The sequence below is a fragment of the Pongo abelii genome, chromosome 19 (genome assembly GCF_028885655.2).
Source record: "Pongo abelii isolate AG06213 chromosome 19, NHGRI_mPonAbe1-v2.0_pri, whole genome shotgun sequence".
In the NCBI taxonomy this organism is placed as follows: Eukaryota; Metazoa; Chordata; class Mammalia; order Primates; family Hominidae; genus Pongo; species Pongo abelii.
The window spans coordinates 94,260,552-94,279,025 of NC_072004.2; the positions used below are offsets into that span (position 1 = coordinate 94,260,552).

The 18,474-nt window shown below is 48.9% G+C and overlaps 1 protein-coding gene across 9 annotated transcripts in view; it reads right to left on the reverse strand.

Annotated features, from left to right (window-relative positions):
• USP36 (ubiquitin specific peptidase 36) overlaps positions 1-18,264 on the reverse strand; it is a 44,788-nt gene extending 26,524 nt beyond the window's left edge. For 3 of the 9 annotated variants that reach the window (XM_054535809.2, XM_009252088.4, XM_009252089.4), the window contains exons 1-6: positions 18,088-18,249; positions 15,966-16,129; positions 13,518-13,782; positions 12,685-12,906; positions 6,340-6,450; positions 4,687-4,789 (exon numbers count right to left, since the gene is read on the reverse strand). In XM_054535809.2, coding sequence (XP_054391784.2) covers positions 4,687-4,789; positions 6,340-6,450; positions 12,685-12,906; positions 13,518-13,773 — 692 coding nt within the window. In that variant the 5' untranslated portion in view covers positions 13,774-13,782; positions 15,966-16,129; positions 18,088-18,249. Of the gene's footprint in view, positions 1-4,544; positions 4,790-6,339; positions 6,451-12,684; positions 12,907-13,517; positions 13,783-15,965; positions 16,130-17,745; positions 18,056-18,087 lie in introns of those variants that run through there. The other 6 variants (XM_063718302.1, XM_054535807.2, XM_009252090.4 and 3 more) reach the window with 5 other exon arrangements.
• Positions 18,265-18,474: the final 210 nt, after the last annotated feature.

Here is an 18,474-nt window from a genome sequence, read left to right on the forward strand (position 1 = left end):
GTACATGTATCCTCACCCAGTGTTGCCTTTTCTTTTTGGTCTCAATAAAAAGTAAGTACCCAAATCTAGAGTAAGGCGGGAGGCCAAACCCCCTGAGTTAGGGCGCCCACCCGGCCCACCCTTCCTCTTCTCTGCTGGTCATCAGACAGCTGGTCCTCAATCTGGGAAGAGGGGTGGGGGTGGGAACAAAGGCACAAACAGGACCAAATCTCTCCGGCTCTGCACCCTTTTCAGAGAGGACAGTGGAGTCAGATGTGGGCTTCAGGGTCAGGAGCCCTACACTCACTCATGTCCCCCGCACCGCTCACTAACTGGGATCTGAGGCAATCAGAGCTGTGGGGCCTCTTCTCACCCGGCCCTGGGGCTGCCTGGTGCCTCCCACGCCTACGTATCCATATGGTAGCTACTCACGCCGGAAGATTCTGAAACAATACACCACATCCAGTCTCTGCTACTGGTTCTACTTGCAACCCACTGCATCTGGTCCTGACTCACTGCTCTGGAACTGCCTTCCTCAGAGTCGCCTAAGGCCTCCAGGTATGAGGCCAGCTGGATCTGCAGGCCCTTTACTAGGAGGCTGCGCAGTGCGCCGGTGCACCCACTCCCTCCAGACGAGCTTCCCCTCTTCTCCCCGGGCTCTCCAGCCCCGTCTCCCCAGCTGCTTCCCCGACTCCTCACTGGCGCAAAGTGGGGCTGTTTCCAGGGCTCTCTCCACATTTCTCACAGCCACCCAGACCCTTCCACACCCGCAGGCTGCACTCCCCCTCCCACAGAACATGCACACCTCAGCCTCTCATGTGGCCTGTGTGACTATTTACCATGGCACTTCCCAGACTCCGGGAGCTCTGAAATACTTGGGGGACCAATACAGGATCATTAAATTTTTATTCTGCAAAGTTAGAAAACGAAAAATCAACTGCCACCATCTACTGTCCTACCATTCTTCAAAAGTGACCTTTCAACTGCAAATACTAGCAAGGACGTAATCTCTGCGTGGACTGAGAACTATGGGTAGCTGCGTGTGACAGCGGCTGCCAAAATCCAGACCACCTCCACAACCCCTCTGTCGTCCAGAAGCCCGCAAGCACCAGAGCCCACAGGGCCACAAAGAATCCCCTCTTGCATGACCCAAAGCAGAGGGCGTCCTTAGAAGGGCAGTGAAGGGCAAGAGAGGCAAAAGGGGAAACATCAGCGTCCTGAAAAAAACTCAAAACTATCCTAGACTATCGACCCTTCTGCCGCCAGAGGAAAAACCAACCATGAAAGCGCACCGCACAGGGCAGACAGAGGAGGCGCTCTGGATACGAATCTTGAAAACCAGCAGATCCACAAGATAAATGAAAGCAGGCCCAGTCTATGCAAAGTGCTTCAAGCACAAAGCAGCAATGAACAAGAATCAAAACACCTCATGGGATGCAAACTAGCTCCAGAAAACAGACATGATGCCGAGGACACAGCCACCAAAACTCCAAGCCAAACATCCTCAACACAGTGAGAGTGGCCTCATTTCTGGAACCAGAGTGCCACACACAGCTGCCCTCCTGGAGGAACTCATGAGAGACCGGGCTTCACCCGGCCAGGAGTGCGCCAGAGGTGCCAACTGGAGGGTGGGCAACAAGCAATGGGAAGATGTAACCATAACCCAAGGCTGGACAAGAAAAAGATACCACCTTACAGGTGCCAACAAAAAAAAAAGAAATGATGCACACTAAAATGGCAAGAGAGAGAGGAGAGGAAAAGCGCTAGAAGTAAAGGGTACCACGGTGGACTGCCAAATCAGACAGTGAGGGGTGAGGAAACAGGACCAGGTGCATTTCAAAAGGGCGTATGAAACCAGCAGGCAGCCTGGAGTGCGCCTGCAGGTCCAGTTACTGCGCGAGAGGATTGCTTGAGTCCAGGAGGTGGAGCCTGCCATGAGCGGAGATCGCACCACTGCACTCCAGCCTGGGAGACAGAGCAAGGCCCTGTCTCAAAAAGAATGGTTTATGTACAAAGGTAGCCATTAAAACAAAAACACACATCTTCCTAATATCCAAAAAAATTTGAGAAAGAAAGAAAAATCAGAAATAAGCACAGTAAATATGCTACCTATAATTACTATAAAATACATAAATATGACAGAAGTGAGACCAAACTTTTCAGTCGTAACAGGAAATGTGAAGGGGCTTAACCTGCCTATTAAAAGATGGTCACTTTGGCTTACAAAACAAGACAAATCTTAAGAACGTCTCTAAGAAAGGGTTCAGAAAGTGACAGCAAGGGGCCGGCGGAAACCCTGCAAAGCAGGGGCTGCAGCACTGACGCTGGCCATGGCAGAATTCAGAACAAAAGCCACTCCACGTGACAAGTGAAGACACTCAGAATGCTAAAAGCAACGATCCTCAATGAAGACATGACAGTTACGAGTATCTAACCACAACCACCTGTATAGAGCAAAACTAGAGGAGATGCAAGGAGACAGGCACCCACCAGAATTCCAGTCATCATGGACTTAACACACTACTCCAAACAGATGAAGCAGACAGGAGCACACGGATATAGAAAATGAAAACTGCATCATCAATAGACCCATCTATGGACAGAGGAGCAAACCAACACCCTAACAGTCTCAGCAGCCACCGTCAAGTATGCAGGAAACATTCACAAACGCTGGTCACCTATGATCACGGAGAAAACATCAGGAAGTTCCATGAAGTAAAATATTATCAACACGCTCTGATCACAATGCAAGTAACACCAAGTCATTTACAGAAGCAAAAGACAAAAAGGCCCCTCCACCTGCAAATTAAATGGAATAATTTGCTTTATGAGAAGCTCACCATTGGTGTCATTCTTATTTTTTCTCACTCCACATTTCACTACAGAGCAGTGAAAGCTCTCTCATGGACCGACATCTGGTGAGCCTTCATCTCTCCCCTGGCGATGCCTGGCCACCTGACACCTGGCCTCCCTCCTCTTTCCACCAATCCTGGTACCAACGAATGGCTCATCACCACCCACCCCAATGCCCAGACCACAGACCTGCATTCCTCCCATCTCATAGCCCCAAATCCAAACCGTTACTCATTCTACCTCCCACCCTATTCCTCACGAATTTCTTCCACCGCAGACTCTGGTTAATTGGACTGACTGAAGCCCAGGGGTCAGTTTCTGTCCTAAGAGCGCTCCAGGTTGCTGTACCCTGTGCCCAGAGCCAGGCCCCCTGCTATAGGCTCACCGCACTCCCCCTGCAGGTGCTGGGGACACCGCAACCCTTCTCCTAGGGACACCCACTTGCCTTTGCAGGCCCTCAGGGGTCAATTCTCCCAGGAAGCCACCTCTGGGTGAGGTAATATCCCTCTATCACAGCATTGCCCACACCACACTGCAAATGCTGCTGGGGTCCACTGTCTTCACCAATTACACCATGAGCTCCACAGACTCCAGGACCATGGCTTCTATCTCTCAGTTCCCAGTGCTAGCTATGGGGCCCAGCACACAGGGAACAGTAGTTCAATTACCCAGTTCACTGAAGGGCAGACCCGGGATCATACAGGAAGCAGGGAAGCTTGAGCCCCTTCAGGAGAAGTGGAAGAACATGCGACCAAACCCTCAGAATAGACAAAAAGCATCCTAGGAATGCAGTGAAAGTTGCCTTCATATAAATGATTTAAGTAAGTTTTCTTAAGCCAGGAATGGTGGCTCATGCCTGTAATCCCAGCACTAAGAGGCCAAGGCAGGAAGATCACTTGAGGCCAGGAGGTGGAGACCAGCCTGGCCAACATGGCAAAACCCTGTTTCTACTAATAATACAAAAATTAGCCAGGCACGGTGGTGTGGGCCTGTAATCCCAGCTACTGCACTCCAGCCTGGGCGACAGAGCAAGACTCCTGTCTCAAAAACAGTTTTCTTTCTGTAAGTCTTATTTACGTAAGAATATCATCCACTGAGGCCAGTGGTTCTGCCATTTCAATCACTCATTGCTACAACTCAACTTCTCTAAAGAATATTCTAGGTATATTTCCTAAACTATTTAAAGTATTTCTAAGATCCTAAGCTGAGGCAATACAAGGAAGTCCTAAGCATTTCCTGCCTGTTTTCTTTGGTCTGAACCTATGAACTCAGGAATGACACAAAGACAATTTGTGATGGCAACCATTACATATAAGGGCATATGTGGTGCCAATCGCTTGGCACCACACCAGTGTGAATGAGAAATAGCAGCCAGGCACAGTCAGATCCTAAAGTTATAAACTTCCTCATGTTAAAGCCCCCTGTTTGTACATATACATGTATGTATAAATTATACTGCAGAGACCTAATTCCTACCACCCCATCCTCTTTTTAAAAACAACATGATTTTTAAGAGACTGAAAAAGTCCATGGTAATAACTGAATACCCCTAAGAAGGTCTGCTAACATATCTCCCCTTAACTGACACAGCTGCCACCACCACAGCCACCCGATCCTACCAAGCCGCCCCGGACCAGCAGGACGTCTCCGGAGACAGTCCTTTCCCAGGAAGCAAGGGCAATCCCCTATTTGGGCTCCAACAGGCTGAGTACCCAGAGGCAAATTCTGCCACGTCTACCCGAGGGCAGCCTGGGTAGAAAGGTGCCGGGCTGGCTGTTGCCATAGGAATGTTCTGCTGCCACCGTGTAGGAAAGGTGTCCAAAGCCCTGGGAAGGTGGGTGGGGAAGCACGCACTTGGCGCAGCCATTCAGGCAGGCCTTCTGCATGGCGTCGATGGTGTACCGCAGGAACTCATGCGCGTCCTCCTGGTTCCCAAAGCGGAAGTGCCGGGCGATCTCTAAAAGAGAAAGAAACAGGGAGGGAAGAGCTCGTGTCTTCTCATCAAACAGCCTGCGGCTGCTTTCCCGAATATCCATTCCTGGTTGTTACAAGGGGAAAATACTGCAACTTTTCGAAGGAACAAATGAGGAAAACAAGAGCTCTACACGGAATTTCTACATCCCAATCACAGTTCATCATGGCCACCACTTTCTCAATAAGATCGCAGGCTTGAACCTTCACTACTTCACAGACAAGGAAGAACACCAAGCCCTCAAAAATGTAAAATGCCGGCTGCGTGAGGCGGCTCACGCCTGTCACTCTAACACTTCAGGAGGCCGGGGTGGGAGGATCACTCGAGCCCAGGAGTTCGAGGGCAGCCTGGGTAACATAGGGAGACTTCATCTCTACAAAAATAAAAAATAAAAAAAATTAGTCAGGCACGATGGCATGTGCCTGTAGTCCCAGCTACTTGGGTGGCTGAAGCAGGAGGATGGGTTGAGCCTGAGAGGTTGAGGCTGCAGTGAGCTATGATCTCACCACTGCAATCTCCAGCCTGGGCAATAGAGCAATACTCTATCTCAGAAAAAAAAAGAATAAAGAATGTAAAATCCGGCAGGGTGCAATGGCTTATGCCTGTAATCCCAACACTTTGGAAGGCCAAGGCGGGAGGATCGCCTGGAGCTGGGAGTTGGATACCAGCCTGGGCAACATGGCCAGACCCCGTCTCTACAAACAATACAAAAACAGCCAAGTGTGGTGCGCCTGTAATCCCAGCTACTCAGAAGGCCAAGGCCGACTGCTTGAGTCCAAGAGTTTGAGGCTGCAGCGAGCTGTGATTGCACCACTGTCCTCCAGCCTAGGTGTAAGAGCAAAACCCAGTCTCAAACAAAGAGAATGTAAAATCCATTGAGTATCTCTCCAAAAGCCAATATAAAACACAGGTGAATAAGTATTTCACGGTGCTACAATTTACACAGATTTCAAAAAACGGTAATAGGCCTCTTCTTTCTGCCAAGTGAATGTGAATGAGACTTTTTTATAGCATAGGCAACTGATTCCTGATATTCAGAATAGAACTGGTACATTCCTCACCCATCCCTCCTCCCAGCTCTCCCTCAGGCTCAGCTGCCTGCCCCAAATACACAATAACTCCTCCACCTGGCCAAAGGAAAAGCTACCTGTCCTGACCTGCTCCCACTGAGAGGCTTCCCCACTGACCCTAGCCCACATGTCTCTAAACTACTATTCCTTGAGTCTGTGCCACCACATGCAGGGCTGTTAGCACAGAGGGATTCCCAGGACTTCATCCACGACTCACTCTTCTCTCCCTTCTACCAACTCCCCAGCACCTCCTACAGGGCGAGCACTTAGCAGGCCTTCAGTAACAGATGGAGAATGGCACAGTGGCTCGTGTCTGTAATCCCAACACTTTGGGAGGCCAAAATGGAAGGACTGCTTCAGGCCAAGAATTTAAGATCAGCCTGGGCAACACAGCGAGAACCCCGTCTCTACAAAAAATTAAAAAATAAATAAATCACGAAAATTTTAACATGGATTGATGCTTACTTTTCAGGTCTCGGATGAAGGAGACGGGCTTGATGGCGTTGCCGCTGTTGGCGAAGGCCTGGACGATGTGGTTCTGCATGACACACAGCATGCAGAAGCTTCCCTGGTGGCCTGCCGGCGTGGAAGGAAGAGCAATTTTAAGACAAGAGCTTTCAAAGAACTCATGGTGAGGCCCCCACCCCAAACGTTAACACAGACAGAAACACAAGCAGTTAAGAGCAAACCAGGCTGTGAGAGAACGGCTGAGCCAGAGATCCCAGACCTTTGCTGACTGGGTGACCACCAAGGAAATGTTCTCTGCTGGATGGCGTTTGGGAGCTATGATCCATCCAAAGCTGAAACTCACACCATCACAACCTCACACCATCACCCCACGTTAATGCTGACCTGTGCGTGATCCTTTTCAGATTTCACTAGTATTATTTACTTATAAAAAGACTAAGGCAGATTTTCAAAATGAAGCTTAAAAGATGTATTCTCGAATTTCTAAGCTGCATCACATGGTAAATAGGCTAAAATATTTTAGGGCTGACAGCCCCTTAGTAGTGCCTCAGATATGGGACCGTCTGTTCCACTGCTTCTAGTAAACATCTTGCTAGGATATATCTGGGGTTGAGAATGTTTTCTGGGAAGATCCAGATAGCAAATCCTTTCCGATTTGAGGGCTACACAGTCTAGTCACAACTATGCCCCTGTATTGTAGAGGAAGCAGCCACAGACAATATATGAACAATGGGATATGAACGTGTTCAATAAAACTTTATTTACACACACAGAGAGCAGGCCAGATGAGTCTGCCTACCCCTGCTCTACATAAAACGCCTCACTAGGCATTAGGCTAGACAGTGGTCCCTTTTTTTTTTGAGACAGAGTCTCACTGTCACCCAGGCTGGAGTGCAGTGGCACAATGTTGGCTCATTGCAACCTCCACCTGCCGGGTTTAAGCAATTCTCCTGCCTCAGCCTCCCGAGTAGCTGGGACTACAGGCTCGTGCCACCATGCCAGGCTAATTTTTTGTATTTTAGTAGAGACAGAGTTTCACCATGCTGGCCAGGCTGGTCTCGAACTCCTGACCTTGTGATCTGCCTACCTCGGCCTCCCAAAGTGCTGGAATTACAGGCGTGAGCCATCGCGCCCAGCCCCAACAGTGGTACATTTTTACCTTTCAAATTATGATGTAAATAAACACTGCTGTGATCGCCAAACTCCCCTCAATCTCTCTCAACCCCATTTTCCATGTTCCTTCATTCAAAGTCACCACTATCCTGAATTAGGCAATTATCATTCTCATTCATATATTTCTTATCACACACGTGTATCCATGAACAATAAATGGCACTGTAGATACATGTTTCCAAACTTCCTTTCTATAAATCGTATCATGCAGTTACATATCATTCAGCAATGTGCTTTACAAAAATCCATGTTGCTAGACATAGCTCCAGTTCCTTCAAATCTTCCAGCTAGAATATTTCACTGAATGAAGAGACCACTGTTATTTATATATCCACCACTAACACATTTAGCCTTTCCATTTTGTCTGCTATCACAGACATTTTGCAATGAACAATCCTGCACCTGTCTCCTTGAGCACATAGGTGAGTTTCTCTAAAGTACACGCTCAGAAGACAAATTTCTGGACCAACGGGCAAGCACGCCTTCAAATCTGCTAGATACTGTTGTCTACTACACAGTGCATTACCTGTTCAAATAGATCCATCTCATAACACAAAACTCAACCCAAATCATTTCCCCACAATATCTCCAACTCCTTAGACTTCAAAATCAATAATGCAACAGCATGCAGCCTGCTTAGCAAATAGATATTAAAATGCTATTATTTACACAAAATTCTTCTTGAAGAGATGTAAAAAACTCTCCATGAGATTGCCTTTATGTAAAGGGGAGGTTTTTTTCATTTTAGACTTCTGCTTGCCTTTTCTAACCATATCCATGTTATTACTTTTATTTTTAAAATGACAATAATGATTGGGGAACTCAAAATTAGGCACAAATTATGTCATTTAAAAGAAAACATAGGCCAGATGTGGTAGCTCACGCCTGTAATCCCAGCACTTAGGGAGGCCGAGGCAGGTGGATCACGAGGTCAGGAGGTCGAGACCATCCTGGCTTACACGGTGAAACCCCGTATCTACTACAAATACAAAAAAATTAGCCAGGCGTGGTGGCACGTGCCTGTAGTCCCAGCTACTCGGGAGGCTGAGCCAGGACAATCACTTGAACATGGGAGGTGGAGGTTGCAGTGAGCCAAGATCACACCACTGCACTCCGGCCTGGGCGACAGAGTGAAACTCCATCTCAAAAAAAAAAAAAAAAAAAGGACAACATAAATATTGAAGAGCTCTTTTTTTCCAAAACCTAACTTCAGGTAAGATACAGTTTTACTACAAAAGAAAATGGCCATGGGGGCCCACACCTGTGATTTCAGCACTTTGGGAGGGTGAGGCGGGTGGAACATGTGAGGTCAAGAGTTCAAGACCAGCCTGGCCACTTGGTGAGACCCCCATCTCTACTAAAAATACAAACATCAGCTATGCGTGGTGGCAGTCACCTGTAATCCCAGCTACTTGGGAGGATGAGGAAAAAGAATCGCTTGAACCTGGGAGGTGGGGGTTGCAGTGAGCCGAGATTGTGGCAACTGCACTCCAGCATAAGCAACAGAGACTCTGTCTCAAAAAACTGTGTAGAAGTTAAGCCTCTAATCATTATATATAAAATGCTGCTGGTGGGGCTTGGTGGCTCACACCTATAATCCGAACATTTTGGGAGGCTGACGCAGGAGGATTGCTGAGCCCAGGTGTTTGAGACCAGCCTGGGCAACACTGCCAAACCAAATCTCTACCCAAAGAATACAAAAAAAAAATTAGCTGGGCATGATGGTATGAGTCTACAGTGCCAGCTACTTGGGAGGCTAAGGTGGGAGGATTGCTTGGGAGGTGGAGGTTGCAGTCAGCTATGATTACACCACTGGACTCCAGCCTGGGTGACAGAGTGAGACTTTGTCTCAAAAAAAAAAAGCTTCTTTCAGCCTAATAAAATATCACTCTTAAATAGGGTAAATAACAATCTAAGCCAGGTTCTCCAGCAATATATGAGATTAATTTAAGTGGCACATGAACAAACACTTGTTCATGTAATTTAGGAAAATATAACTCAAAAGTCAATCCATGACTACACGGACATAGAGAGATTTGGGAAACAAAAGGATAGGACCGAACTGCGTTCCTAGACTATTTACAGTGTTTCTCTGCTAGCTAAATATTAGCACCAGAGACAGTCCAGCCCACGGCAGGAGCTGCTGCTCCGTGCCACGTGCACAGCGGACCCTCGTCAGAACAAACAGCCCTTAGGATCCTCAACTCTTCAAATGCCACGTGCTAGGAGAGGGAGACCACAGCCAAAGCCCACTTAGGGGTCACTCAGGATCCAGTGGGGTGCAGGAAAAAAAGGCCACAACATCTCTTGATATGTTCTAAGACATTAAGATGCACGAATATTTCACAGTGATGCTGGCCCACGGGACCGGTATCGGAAGGAAGACCAGGCGTTCCCCTTGAAGGGATGGCCATGGCTGCCTTACTCACACGCTTGCTGCTGACATGCTGCAACAAACTGCAGCTTACCTGTGCAAGGTTACGGGGATTTACAGATGTTATCTAGCTTTAACTAAATTAATCCTCACAAAGTTGGCAAGTGGCTCAAAAAGATCCTGCAGAGAAACCAAGACTGGAAAGGCAGCTCTACAGTGGAAGAGCCCTTACAGGCCTGGGATGGCAGAGTCTTACTGCCAAAACCATGAGATGAAAACAACAGCCATCTAGTCAAATCTCACTGAAAGTCCATCCAGAACCACCTCAGAATTACCAAGGTCACCACTGGAAATAGGGGCTACAGCTAGCCATCTCAACAATGTGCTTCTGCGGGGCACGGTGGCTCATGCCTGTAATCTCAGCACTTTCGGAGGCAGAGGCAGGCAGATCACCTGAGGTCGAGAGTTCAAGACCAGCCTGGCCAACATGGTGAAACTTCATCTCTACTAAAAATACAAAATTAGCCAGGCGTGGTGGCGGGCGCCTGCAGTCCCAGCTACTTGGGAGGCTGAGGCAGGAGACTCTCTTGAACCCAGGAGGAGGAGGTTGCAGTGAGCCAAGATCGCACCACTGCACTCCAGCCTGGGCGACAGAGCGAGACTCCATCTCCAAAAACCCCCCCTAAACAATGTGCTGCTTCATCTCAACAGCTATGCCTTGCTAATTAACCTTTGCTGCTATGAAGCCATCACAATTAGCAAGATGTTTACAAACACTTCCCACTGCATGGCCATCTTGTGTTCTTTTTTTTATTTGTTTTTTTGAGACGGAATCTTGTTCTATTGCCCAGGCTAAAGTGCAGTGGTGTGATCTCAGCTCAATGCAATCTCTGCCTCCCGGGTTCAAGTGATTCTCCTGCCTCAGCCTCCCAAGTAGCTGGGATTACAGGTGTGAGCCACCATGCCCAGCCAGTAGCAGTCACTTCTATAGCACTCCCTGTTTGCCGGCTGCTACTCCAGGCACTTGACTCACTCAGAATTCATTTGAGCCTCACAAAACTCTGTAAGGAAGACAGTCTCATTCTTCCACAGACCAGGGGCATTCTCAAAAACACAGTTACTAAGAGGCAAACTGGGAAGCAAACCCTACAGGCCAGGCTCCTGAACTGTGTTTTCAACTGCTCTGCTCCCTCCAGAATTCTACTTAGAGATTTTCTGCGATGAAAAAAAAATCCCGCATTCCTAGGATAAACATAAGTTGCTTACAGTTTTTTAGAAACTGCGTCATTTGGTAGTATTTTCCTACAATTTTTATATCTATGTTCGTGAAGAAGTTGTGGTTATCCATTTTCTTTCTCGCATTTTCCTTATTATTGTTATCTGAGTTATAGGAACTTTATAGAATGAGCTGGGAAGGATTCTCTCCTCTGTTCTTTGGAAGAATGTGTAAAGGATTGGAATTGTTTCTTAAAAGTTACATAGAAATCGGCTAGGCGCAGTGGCTCACACCTGTAATCCCAGCACTTTAGGAGGCCAAGGCGGTTGGATCGCCTGAGGTCAGGAGTTCAAGACCAGCCTGACCAATACGGTAAAACCCCGTCTCTACTAAAAATACAAAAATTAGCCAGGTGTGGTGGTGTGCGTCTATAGTCCCAGCTATTTGGGAGGCTGAGACAGAATTGCTTGCACCCAGGAGGCGGAGGTTGCATTGAGCCGAGGTCACACCACCGTACTCCAGCCTGGGCAACAGAGTCCGTCTCAAAAAAAAAAAAAAAAAGTTACACAGAAATAACATTGTCTGTGCTTGGGGTTTTTCATGGGAAGATTTTTAACCACTGCTTTAATTTCTTTAATAGTTAAAAGACTCTTCACTTTCTATTTCTTTCAGTGTTATTAAGTTATATCTTATTTCACCTCTATTTTAATCAAATAGAGCACACCACCACATCCAGCTAATTGTTTTGATTTGTTTTTTTGTGTGTGTGAGATGGAGTCTTGCTCTGTCGCTCAGGCTGGAATGCTATGGCACGATCCTGGTCGGCTCACTACAACCTCCGCCTCCTGGGTTCAAGCAATTCTCCTGCTTCAGCCTCCCGAGTAGTTGGGATTACAGGTGCACCCCACCACGCCTAATTTTTATATTTTTAGTAGAAACCAGGTTTCGCCATTTGGCCAGGCTGGTCTCGAACTCCTGACCTCAAGTGATCTGCCCCCTCTGCCTCCCACAGGTGTGAGCCACCGCGCCCGGCCTTCATTTGTTTTTGTAGAGATGGGATCTTGCTGTGTTGTCCAGGCTGCATGTTTTATAATACATATAAGATATACTGATACAACAATAGACGCATAAAACAATTGGGCCAGGCATGGTGGCTCACACTTATAATCCCAGCACTTTGGGAGGCTGAGATGGGAGGATCACATGAGCCCAGGAATTCAAGACTACAGAGAGTTGTGACGGAGCCACTGCATTCCAGCCTGGGTGTCAGAGCAAGATACGGTCTCTAAAAAAATAATAATTGAATATACATATTTTGGAAGTATCTTTTGAAAATGTTTCTTTCTGTCTGGGTAATTATTTACAGAAAAGCTTGGCGAACACAGCCCCACCTGACTGATTCACCTTCATGGCCCATTCTGCAGCAGGCATGATTCAAATTTAGGTTTCATCAGTTACTGTACGTTATGAACTGCCCTCCTAAATTCGACACAGACTGAGAGCAGCAGCGCCACAAGTGCATGGGCTTATCTAATCCAGAGGACCCACAGCCACCCCACTGCTGCAAACCCACACTCACAGCTGCGAGCATGCTCCTTGGAGAGCAGGTAGTTGGCTAGAGGTGGTGTGTAGGTCAAGCACTGAATGGTGGCATTGAGAAAGCAGGTGTTGCCAAGGTTGTGGAGTCCCGCGCCCACGCGGAACACCCGCTCCCACCTCAGAGACAGTCGCTCCGTGGGGAAAAGCACTTTCTGCGGGGCTGGGACTCCGTCACCACAGCTCTCATACATGTGCTCACTGCCTGAGGAAGAAAGGGACAAGGGAAGAAAAGAGGAAGATGTAAGTCCACACACAGGTCATCCACAAAAAGAAACTCCTGAAGCATACACTTAGCATGCAGTGACTCGGAACATGGCACCAGAGAAGAACTGGTGTTCTGGTTTACACGACATTCCTGGAAAGCTCAGGAGTAAACCCAGCCATCCCACGGACCTCCTAGGCTGCTTGGCTATAGAATCCAAGGGCCCCTCTATAGATGGAGGACACAGCTCAGAGACTGAGTGGCGGAAGGAGCCAGGCCCTGGCACTCTGCACCACACTGTGCCCACATGTAGCCCACCCCCCTTCTCTTTCTCAGATCCAAGCCTGACTTTCGACTGTATTATACTTGGGATGGGGGGAACGGCAAGTCCAAGGACCCGCCAAGTACACAGATCCGCCAAGTACACAGATTTCCTCGCTACCAACCCTGTATCATTACTTCTACAGCTGAAATCCACTGACCCCATGTAAAAATTCATAACTCTTTGACCACATTCTGTTGTTTTTCCTACTAATTAGTCAATATTTAAGTCCATCCACTTCGTCACCCCGGAGTGAGGGCCTCTCTGCCAGCACACTGCACATCTATACCCTGTCTCCTGGCCGGTGGTGGGTCATCTCCACTCTTGTGGCGACTAGCTCCCTCTGTTTTGGGGTTGAGCAACACATATTTGCTCTTTAAGGACTCCAGCTGGTAGGAGAAGCTCTTGCTGGCTGGCTCGAACTCAATCTTCTGTAAAAGGACCTTCTTGGCAGAGGAGGCAAGAAGCTTCCCCAGTTCTCCATCATCAGCCGAGTCCTTGCGGCCGGGTTTCAGGGCCTCCTTCAACTTATCCACTATTGGCATGGTGCATCACTGTGGGGACAAGAAGAAACGTAGAGCCACGGATAACGAAATCCCAGGACAAAAATATCTCTTAAGATCTCCTCTTTGGTCATTATGGATGCTAGCCACCACAAAAGCTCCCCTGGATCAGCCGTACAAAGGAAGTGTGAAACAGGGAGACCCAGCACTAATCACTTGGACATATTAGTTCACGTTTCCCCCACAAAAAAGATAAGATGCCGCTACAAATAGAGCTGAGCAGACAACAGTGGCCCTGAGGCAGCCAGACAGCCCCTGCCATGTGCATCTCTTCAACAGATACTCATCAAGTGGCTCTGGACATCACTCTTGGTGCCATTTCCTTCAAAAGGCCATCAGGTGGTCCAAATGTCTGCTTCAAAACAGGCGGACACTAATTCTCACGTACAAACTGGTTACACACACACGGACACACACACACACCCCCATGCAATAAACGAATTAGCATGCAGGTCAGATAAGCATGCATGTCTGTACAGAGACCTGCACTCTTCAACATGAAGGCCACAGGCCACACATGGCTACTGAGCATGTGAAATGAGGCTAGTCCAGGTTGAGAGGTGCTATAGGTGTAAAATGCACACCAGATTTTGAAGAGAAATACACACTAGTATAAAAAGAGAATGTAAAACATCCCAGTAATTTTTAAATCAGTTACATGTTGAAATGGTAATATTTTATATATATTGGGTTAAATAAATTATGAAAATGAATTTCACCTGCTTCTTTTTAATGTGGCTACTATAAAATTTTAAATTATATTTCTGGCTTGTATTCTATCTCCATTAGACAGTGCTTGGAGTACAAATTATCTTTTTAAAAGTGAGGAAGGAGAAGAAGAGCAAGTAGCAGGCCTAGAGAATAGTATCCATTAGACACCTAAACTTAAACAAATGTCTTCCCAGGACACTTATCAAAAGAGAAGAAGAAAAGCAAAGTGGCAGAGTGGGGAGATCACAGGCTTTGGAATGTGGTGGCCCCAGGAGGTTCTATCACCCTTAGCTATGAAACCCAGGGACAACTACTGTGACTTCTCCAAACCTTCTATTTTACTGTAAAATAGCAACAAAAATAATGGGCTTGGGAAGTGCTTTAGAGCTTGCTACATACTACAGTCCCTAACAGAGGATCGATACTATTGGTGCAGCTGCATGGAAACTGTAACCAAGAAGAGACCCCTGCACCTCTCCAGTCGCTACCTTTGTATCCACCACTTGCCTTCCCCTACCTACCTACCACCTCTCAACTTAACCTCCCCAAACACAGCACAGACTATCTGAGTCACAATTTCAAAAATATGTCCCTTAAATTGCTCACTCACCTCAGAAAAATGATGACTTCCTCTGGTATTCAGTACTCAGCCTGCCCTGAGAGAATCAACCAGTCAAGTGTTCCCCAAAATTCTGCTCTAGTGAAAGTAAGGACCTCCTCCAGCACCTCATATTAAGCCATTCAAATTTATCACTGTGGATCATCTAATTCTATACATGGATCAAGTATCTTTTTCTACAAAAACTTCTGTAAAGAAAAGCCAGGCGCAGTGGCCTGCGCCTGTGGTCCCAGATGCTTGGGAGGCTGAGGTGGGAGGATAATTTGAGGGCAGGAGCCTGAGGCTGCAATGAGCTATGATTACGCCTGTGAATAGCCAGTGCAGTCCAGCCTGAGCAACATAGTGAGACCCCATCTTTAAAACAAAAAAAATTGTGGCTCACGCCTGTAATCCCAGCACTTGGGAGCCGAGGCGGGTGGATCAGGAGGTCAGGAATTCAAGACCAACCTGGCGAAGATGTTTCTCTACTAAAAATACAAAAAAATTAGCCAGGCATGGTGGCAGGCGCCTGTAATCCCAGCTACTCAGGAGGCTGAGGCAGAGAATTGCTTGAACACGGGAGGCAGAGGTTGGAATGAGCTGAGATCACGCGCCACTGCACGCCAGCCTGGGCAACAGAGCAAGACTTGGTCTCAAAAAAAAAAAAAAAAAAAACTTCTGTAGAGAAATTTCAGAAGCTTATTTAAAAAAAAAAAAGCATTATAAGTTGCCTGATTTGAGAAAATAAAAGAGGCTTTTCTCATGAGAATTATCAAAGACTTCTTACCAACTGAACAATCACTGCTGCGTCACATGCAGACAATTCAGCGGAATCAAAAAATACACAGAAGCCTCGCAGACTCACCTGGGATGTGCAGACTTGGGCCTGCTGTCCTACTGCAGCATGGAACCAGGATCCTAACGGAGGGCTGAGTTTGGCTGGGCAGGTGCTACGCGGAGCTCCTGAATGTAAGCGCTCCTGGGCTGTGGCCTGTTCAATCACCGAAGCCACAGAGCGGGCGTCAGAGCCTGTGGGAGGGACAGGGAGACCCATCAGTGGAGGCGACTCTTCCTGCGCCTTCTCTTCAGCTACTTCCCAGGGATGCGGCGCGCACGGGCAACCCTCTACCGTGAAAAAGCCGTCCAAGGAGCATCCACGCGTGCACTCAGGATGAGGCGGGTGGACCGTGCTACTTCATCACCAGTTGTTGTAATGCACACGATATGAACACCTTAACCTTGACCCCAGACAAGCCCAGAGAACGAAAACCTCCCCAACACCTGCCAGTCAGCTCCAGTCTAATCTCATTTCCAAAGAGTAAGAGGTAATAAATCCCCAAGTTTTGGATTTAATGAACCAGTAAAACTTCAATAACAACAACAACAAACCTCAGGGAGTAACAGGAGTTGCCAAAATTTTGCTTTGCTAAGTGTGGATTTTCTCTTTCATTACCATCTACGATCACTACGATTACATAAAATTAAGGTTCGTAAAAACAGTTTACAGTGAAAACATTCAAACACACAGATGGAGAACCGCACAGGGAGCACATGAGCCCCCCTTATTCAGCCTCAGTAATTACATCTGACCCATCCTGAGTCACCTCCCATCCCCAGGTAATTCTACAGCAAATCTCAGACCTATGATTTCATCCATAAATAAAAGCATACCAACTCCCGAAAAATGTGTAAGGAAATGATCTCAGAATAAAAGCCATCTATAAAGTGAAGACATCCAGTCGTATTAAAAACTCCCCACAATATCACTGCTTTCGGTCAGGACTCACATCTACCCTGGAAGGTGAGAACTTTGTCATGCACCACAACCAACGCTTGAGAACCACTTAGGGAGGGGATAAACGAAACTTGGGAGATGTAACCCAATTTCACTTGAGATAAGTAACTTTGAACTCAACCCACTCCTTAATGCAGATGCAGAGATTTTGAACACAATTTTTCAATTGTGACAGGTCAATCTCTACCTCACCAATTCCACCTAAAACATTAAGCAATAACCTAAACAACGCTCGCTCGCTTTCTGACGTGTAGGAGCCCGAGACAAGTGTTCCTGTAATCACTAGCAATCCCTCCGACGCACACACCATCAACACTCTACCCAACTCAGGAAGGATGCTCTCTCTGGTCCAGGGACAGCACAGGCCTCATCCACATTTCCACCTGCGCGAACCCCAGCCAGCACCATTTAGGCTCATTCCCGCTCCCTCCCCCTTCTAAAGTCACTTTTCCAGGATGAAATGCAATGGACGCTCGCAGGGTCAACCACGTGCTGGGGAGAGGAGCCCACGGAAGCAGCGGCCTGCCGGGCGACTCCGCAGCGCCTGCCCCGAGCCCGGCCGCGGACACAGCGACCTGAGCACCTCTCCCCGAGCCTGGCTCCGTGGCGAGCGTTACGTAAACCGGGACGCGCGGAGTCTCCTCTCTCGTGTGTCTGGGTTTGGCGGCCGCCACTCCAGCCCCAGGCCCAGGACCCCCACGCCACCCGCCAGAAGCAGCGGCATCGGAACTGCACCCCGCCCCAGGCTCCATGGCCTCCTCCGCAGCCACGAGGAAGGTGCCCGCCCCGGGGCCGCACCCGCCCCGCTGAGCTCTTCGGCCGCACGCGACGCCCTCGCCCTGATTCCGACCTCAACCTCTCCGAAGTCGACCTGAATCCTGCGCAGACAGCTGGTACCGGCGGCCCCCACCACCGGCCCGGAGCCCGGGGGACGGCGGAGACCGGCGAGGACAGCCCGGCCCCGGACCCTCCTCGGGAAGACCCGGGCTCTGGAGAAGCAAGCTCGCGAGCGGGCGGAGCATCCCGGGTCCTCCTCGGGGACGGCCGAAGCTCTTCGCGGACGCGCGCCCACGTCCTCCCTGAGCGTCCCGGCTGCGCCCGCCAGCCCTTCCCGCGCCCCAGGCCTCGCGGAACCCCCCGACCCGGTCTCGTCCCCAGGCCTGCGCACCGCCCCGACCCGACCCCAGCCTACCCCGGCCTCTCCGCGGGCGCGCCACAAGCCTGCGCAGCCCTCGCGACTCCTTCGGCCCGCGGCCCAACACGCGCACCATCCGGGCCTCCGGCGCCTCACACACGTGTCACCGCGACGCTTAAAGGCGCCGCACCCGGCGGCCGCGCTGCGCTAACACCGAAAGGGTCGGGAGGCTTTAAGAGGCGGGGCTAGATTCCTCTAACTCCCTGTCCCCGCCCACCGCCACTTCCGTGGCGCCTACGTCACCTCCCCATCACGGGACCCCACCAGCCTACGTGATGACGCAAGTGCGCAGAGCCAAAGGCGCTCCCGCCCCTGTGCCGCGGCCGGGTGACGTCTGCGCAGCGCACGAGAGGTGCCGTTACTTCCGGGTGGGCCGAGCGCACC